Raw genomic sequence first — 7,119 nt, forward strand, 5'->3', positions numbered from 1 at the left:
CCAAAACGACTTATATTAGTAATATATACGTACAACATACATAATCTGATAAATTTGATGTGTGTTTTAAAGATGTTCATATCAGTTCTAGAGTTGAAACTCGTAACAAAGTAGCCCAAGTATACTCTGTCGTTTAATGACTTACTAAATACTGCGTAACTGGGCAGGTAAATCTAGGTCTTGTAGCCCAAATACACCGATAATTGTTTGCAACCCGTAAATAAAACACATAAAACACTCATTGCAAACATTTTATTTCATTTTGATCATTTTGAAGATACTTTTAAAAAACAGTGTGACATACTATTAAATTTTAAGCCAATGTAAAGTCAGGAGGCCCAATCAAACGAAAATAGATAAAAAAAAAAAACAACAACTATACAATCAAGAAAAACCAATTGAACAATTGGACAATCAGTATGGTATATAATGTGCTGGGTCTGATTGTTTTTAACGTTATAATGTTGTGTAAAATTAGAGCAAATATATTGATTATATCTAATAAACATTGCTAGTATAAAGCGAAAACCATAAATTGTGTTGAATAATATTGTGTATTGGGGCAAATATAAAATCAATCCATGCCGCGGTGAAAAATTAAGGACAGGATATGTTTTTGCATTATATGAATAACATTTAAATAGTGATGACAGAGAAGAAAAGGTTTTCTACTTTCTCTGATGTTCTTAATACATTACAACAAACTGAAGGCATAGCATCAAATATCATTATGCTTCAATTGTTTATGGATTTTTTTAAAATAAAAGTTTACGTGAAATTGGTTTTTATTTTGGTTAATATGTTTTTTAATAATTTCAAATGTTATGACATTTATATTACAAAAAATATAAATCTCACTAGTCTTTTAATTAAAATTAAAATCACGTATTTCCTTCCCTGTCGCGATGTAACTGACATGATAGCTTGTCAATATATCTAATTATTTACTGTTCATGTCAACAAGGTCGTTTTTTTTAATTCAGATAAATCATATCCATTTATTTTGAGATTATCTTGGAAAATGTTCAGCAAAAAAAAAAAAAATACAAAAAACAGATCGGTATCTGTTCCCCAAAAAATTAGGAAAAGGAGAAAAGTTATATTGAAAATAACAGGAAAACATAAAATTTCATAACCATTTCTAAGATAACGAGTGGATTGATTATAATTTGTCTGCAAAGTTGAATAAGTACAATTTGAAGGAGAACATCCTAGAAATGAAGTACCCAATGGCAACTTTTTGATAAGGAGAGATATCTGCAAGATATATCTTTTATAATGATAAGTTAATAACATATATTTGTGATGCTAGAATGCAGATATGGAGGGAAATTCTAAAGCACGAAGAAATGTGTGAGTTACAAGCACTAAAGAATAAGCATTATTGAGCTACCAGTAGGGCAATATATAGAGCATGCAAAGAGAAATTCCACATGGTATTCATTAATTTACAATGGTATACTCATTTACGTGTGGTATTCATATTTTCAAACAGACAAGGAAGTAAACCTTAGAGAGCGATATTTTCGTAAATAAGAGCAATGAATTGGCAACCATGGACCTCTAATGTGTAAAACATAGCGTTTCCGGATCATATAGTTCAATTTTCTTCCTTTAAATTAGGACTGCAATATTAAAAAAGCATATTCAAGTTGATCAATTTTTACCATCTGCATTTTACCTACAGTGCCAAATGTCTGCTCTTGAAAGCGGGGGTAGATCAGGTTTCGTCTTTTTAAAGAAGAATTTAATGTGTTATCATATCGCTACCTTTATTCTTCGTAATTTTTTGTCTGTACTCGTTGGCTTTTTCTTCTTTATTCAAATACATAAACATGTAAATGGCATTATAAGCCATTTCTGGCAGCTCGATGCATAGTTTTTCAATATCGTTCATGTGTTTATCTAAGGGGGAAAATGTTAAGAACAGCCGTGAAATATCATAAAGAGAAATGTAAAACTCCCGCAGCTTCCCACGAAGGACTAACAAATGCTGTTCTTTTTGAACTGTTATTTCTTCTCTCAGACTTTGGTCTTCTATTTCATCACTATTAATCGCACCCATTTCAATAGATTTTTGCACACAAGCTATTGCTGTTTCTAATGTGGCAGTTGCAAGGGTTTCATTTCTTTTATCAATTTCTTTTATACTACAAGAAAAGAAATAATCTGCCAATGAGTTTAAGTCAGTATCCATTTGTTTTGGAATTTCCATCAATTCTATTTGAAAATATGGTTTCCAGGGAAGGATATCTTTTGCAAATGTTGCACGCTTATCGACGATTTTGTTTAAAATATTAGCTGCAAATTTTTTGTCAAATAATCTTGCAAGAATAATACGAGTAGATCTTTGGTGAAAGCTTTCTAATATTTTCTCAAAGATGTCAAGACAACTAGGAATTTCACAGCCACCGTCCGACATTCGGAGAAAGAGCATCTGCTCACAGAGGTTTCTGAATATATCTAATGCACTGTTGTAAAAACCAAGCCTGGTGTACACCTTCATGGAACCGACAGTTCCTGGCATAAATGCTTCGGTGAATAATGTTATCGAATCTCTGTTTTCTTTAAAATCTTTGCAGTCTTTAAGAACCATCCTTATCAAATTTTCAGCAAAATTATAACCGTGGTTTTCAGTTGTTATTTGTATAACAGTCAGTGGAAACATACGGATACATTCAATATTTACACAGATCTCGTTGATCTCCTCTGGTGAAAAGCTTTCTACAAGGTTAAACGAAGGCATGAAATAGTGAGGAAGATGCCTTGCTTTTAAACGGGCTACTAAGGAGCTTGTGACAAAGAGCAAACACCCACTGACATTTGTTTCCCACAATTCAACAGGAATATCTTCCAAAGCTCTGAAATATACAGCAAGCAAATGGCCATATTTTAATTTCTTTGACATATGAAATGTTGCATTTTCAGTAAGGATTTTGAACACACGGAATCCATATATTTGATGTTCGGTCAGTCCAGCCATGAATATCTCTTGTTCAGCTAATGAAAAGTCGTACTTCCACTCAATGTCTGGATCTCTACTCTGTGGATGTGCTTTCTTTATTAATAAACATCTCCGACTTAGAATTCGTTGCACAAGCCTTTCCGAAGGGAAAGAAAATTGTCGCTCTCGTTTCATCCATACCTGTGCATGTGGGGGGAATGTGTCACACAACAAACTAATATATTTCACACTGATGTTTTCGGGAAGATTTAAGTTTGGTGAGGCTGTTGGTATATTTAAATCTTTGAGATAAATTTCATTGTCCCGTTTTACAACATCTTGCCCAGGCGTCACAACTTCGTTATAAGGAACCTTAATGTGACAATAACCTGAATGAGTCCTGGAAGAGTCAGCATAAAAGGATACTTTAGGGTAATGGCTAACATCACTATGTTTCACAAGAATATCTACCGGGCAAATGGCAGCTGATAGCACTTGTTTTTGACGATGTAAGTTATAAAATCTCCTTTTTTCTTGCGATTTGCTTATATCTTTTAAATAAACATCTGTTCCTGTTGCATTTGATCCGACAAATACGATACACACATTATGGTACAACAGCGGGACTTTCATCCCTATGTACAGGTTAATGAGACGGTTTAGAAAAAGTTGTTTAAATATATAAGAAAGATGGAAGAACGGAATCCCGGTAACATCATCTATATTCATTGGATCTAATAAACTGCTAACTGTAGTTTCTAAAATTAAATTAAAATAGTGTTAGTTGTTTGAATTACATTTCCCACAAATCAAATTCAAAAATTAACGTGGAATTGTGTCTTACCTGACGTTGCTTGTAGTTCTGACTCATTTATAGAATATATATCAAGGTACATATTATCTCCATGATTTTCTTCAAAACAATCCGTGGACTCGGTACTGTTTGTGCGGAAATTTTCAGTGTGAGTTCCGATTCTGTCTGTATATTCTTCTTCCGACAGTGTTTTACCCGCTTTGATTTCTCCAAATTTGTTTCTGATAATGTCTAGTCTTGCGGACGGGGAGAAGTGTCGAGAACAAGCAAGTGTTCTGCACAGAATTGATTCTGCAAAAAAACAACAAAAAACCCTCCATAAATCCTTTTGTTTTAAACATCACAATTAGTATTATTGGGCATCCTAACTAGCTAACTAGAGTAATTAACATTATAAACATAAAGTGCTGTAGCGTTTTCTAATATTAGGAATTTAAGACAGTTTGATGATCTCGTGCATCATTTTAAATTTAATCTAATTTCATTTATATATTTGTATGTATTTTCCGATTGGATTTTAATGAAATAAAAAGTTTACTAAAAGGCCAGTGATGGCGCCAGTCCCTTGGTCGCAGACTCAAATAATGGAATTCTCCAATGTGTCCAAGGAAGATACGTATGCGTCTTCTTTTAGCGTTAGACTCTGGTTGAAGAATTGTTCGTCTAACATCATACTGAAAAACATTAATTACAGTGATATGGATGTCAAAAGCATCAACGACAGCCTGGAGAACTAGATGATCTCCCCATTCTTTGTCCTTTGACATTCGTTGGAGATAATCTTCCCAAGTTTCTTTACACAGAAAAGACTGTCTATGATGACTTTCCTCTATAAATGGGTGTTCCCGTAAGTATCTAAAAGAACCAAAAATATTATTCTGATTAAAGTATAAGGAATCTCTAAATATGATGATTTATCAGATAAATTCAAATCACAAGAGAATATCTACTTGATATATATAAGCTTTTTAAACAAAAACATATTTTTATTTTAACATCGATTATGTTATGTTATGTTATGTTATCCTAAAATCTAATGCTTTACAATTAAAGGACTGAACGTTCGTTCTCTAAAACTTCATTGATTTCCTTTAATATAATATTTAATAAAGAAATAGCAAAAATACAATAATTAAAGCATTTATCTGGTATTTGATTTATGGATAAAGAAATTGCACTTATATCTCAATTGTTTAGGTACACAGCAATCTTAAGGTATCCATAAAAAACGGAAAACAGTATTGTTGATTCAGTTAAAATACTTATAACGTGAACATTTCCTTAAATCTTATGTATTTCATGTTGATAGACACATTCAATACTTTATTTTGATATGGTATTTTTGTGACTCATTTGTAATTATTTCTTATAGTCAGAAAACACGATTTACAATATAATTAGGATATATCTTCAGGTTTCCCGAGCTTGATTCATATTAATATTTAACCCCCTCCCCCCGAACAAAACTACGCTAAATATTTTCCGATTAAATTGACTTTCAATATGCATTTTTTTCTTTAAGTTGTTTATACGTAGCAGGAAGAGTCTCAAAACCATTAATATATTCAAAGTTACTTTATATAGAACTTTAAAGCTAGAAATTTCGATGATATTGAATTCAGTAAAACTAGCATTAAAGACCACATCTATTTAACGGAGTTTAAAAAATCTATAACTGTATTCACAAACGCTTCAATACATTCCCCGAACGTTATCGAATGGAATGCAGATCGTGACGCCAAAGCTGAAGTCATATGGCATGACCTACAGACAAGTGCCTGTCTAGACATCTATGCAAATCTCTCGTAATCTGATGGGTAATATATTGTCCACCCACCCTCATCAATTAAACACCTTTATGTATCGTAGTAGCAAATCTTACTGAACGGCAACATATCGTAGATGTTCTGCGCTGCACCCCATGCATCCATTTATCATAAACTGGTCAGAAAGCGACCGAAACATGCAGTTTCCGTCAGGAATAATGTCATGTATTTCAAAACCGTTATCACTGGCAAACTTCTGTATTGATCTTTTATAAATCGGCATGTTTTTATATTTGTCTAAACCTTCACCTATGAAAAGAAATATCATAAAATTTTACATAGCTACATACATTAATCAAAATCGGTCTCTATTTAATTAGGCAAATGTTACAAATTAAGAATCAGAAAAATCAATCAAATTTTATATTAAAAAAAGAATCTAAAAAATATCCAATGATAAAATTGAATCTTGAATGGGAATAATAAGTGAAAATGTCTTACTAAGAAATGAAAAAAAACCAATATTACTTACTATATCTTCCTTCACTAGAGTCGGCTTTCGTGATCACTCCATCAAAGATAAATTGCAAGTCTTTTTCGGCATAGTTCACATCGTTTTTTTCCATTAACTCTTCATCGCTATCAAAATAGTCTATGTCATCTATGTCTGCTATTATACCTACGCTGGGTTCCTCTTTCTTTTCAACTTCACAATCACGAGGAAGTTGTTCTTGCTGTCCAGTTTTCAAAAAAGGTTGTTCATCTGAATTTTCTTTACGAAAGTTTTTTACACCTTCAACTGTTTGATCAACAGATTTTGATGTTTTGTTAGTGCTCTCTTTCACATTTTCATTACTTTGTAGTTCCATTAATGAATTTGTGTAAATAAATTCTATGGACTGCTCTTCATTATCATTCGGTGTCCACAGTCCATCCAACACATTTCTGCATACATTCTTCTCAATGAATTGTGTTATATTTCTAAGCGATGTCATTTTCATTCAGTCAAATATTAGATAGCAATTTTCTTACATGAAATTTATGTTCCCTACTTGGAGATAGTTCAATTTTGCTCCTAAAACTTCCTTGTTCAACAGTTTTTGTGCAACATCTTCCTTATTTCTTCCGTTTTAGCTTACAACAATAAAAATTAAAAACTGGGCTTTATATAATTTGTTGTTATTAACAAAGAGGAAAGACACAACTGGTAGAAGGCCAAGTCAAATCCCTTACGCGAACAACAATTAAATTTGCTGATATATATTTTAATATGCATCTTTTTTACTTAGAGTTTCAGCGCAATACAATGATATTTAGTTGTACAAAGTGATTTTACACAAAAATGTATTTTTCTCAAGAATCACATATAATGCATCCAAAGTTAATAAAAGCGAGTAATTGAAGAGAGGAAAAATTGATATGATGTTTAGCAAAGTTCGAAAATGTTGTAGACTATATGTATCTAGAAATTGTGCAGCGAAAAGTATTTTTATACTTAAAAGTTAGCTTTCATCTTTTTCCCCAAAAAGCTTTGAAGTCTTTGAAGGCCATTCCCCCAGAAACCAATGGCGATGTCATTCGCTTCTCACCTTCAC

General features: G+C 32.2%; 1 protein-coding gene across 1 annotated transcript; it reads right to left on the reverse strand.

Annotated features, from left to right (window-relative positions):
* Positions 1–243: 243 nt before the first annotated feature.
* LOC105339890 (uncharacterized) lies at positions 244–6,641 on the reverse strand. The gene is made up of 5 exons (XM_020072078.3): positions 6,057–6,641; positions 5,641–5,833; positions 4,297–4,613; positions 3,789–4,049; positions 244–3,702 (listed from the first exon to the last, which is right to left on the reverse strand). The coding sequence occupies exons 1-5, from the start codon at positions 6,523–6,525 to the stop codon at positions 1,748–1,750; spliced, it is 3,195 nt and encodes a 1,064-aa protein (XP_019927637.2). The 5' UTR covers positions 6,526–6,641; the 3' UTR covers positions 244–1,747.
* Positions 6,642–7,119: the final 478 nt, after the last annotated feature.

The sequence above is a fragment of the Magallana gigas genome, chromosome 4 (assembly GCF_963853765.1).
Source record: "Magallana gigas chromosome 4, xbMagGiga1.1, whole genome shotgun sequence".
NCBI classification, from domain to species: Eukaryota; Metazoa; Mollusca; class Bivalvia; order Ostreida; family Ostreidae; genus Magallana; species Magallana gigas.

Coding starts and splice junctions, on each gene's coding strand:
- LOC105339890 (XM_020072078.3), bottom strand. CDS start 6,525: ATGAAAATGACATCGCTTAGAAATATAACACAATTCATTGAGAAGAAT. Junction 5,834..6,056: donor CTCTAGTGAAGGAAGATATA/GTAAGTAATATT, acceptor TTCTTTTCATAG/GTGAAGGTTTAGACAAATAT. Junction 4,614..5,640: donor CTACGATATGTTGCCGTTCA/GTAAGATTTGCT, acceptor TGGTTCTTTTAG/ATACTTACGGGAACACCCAT.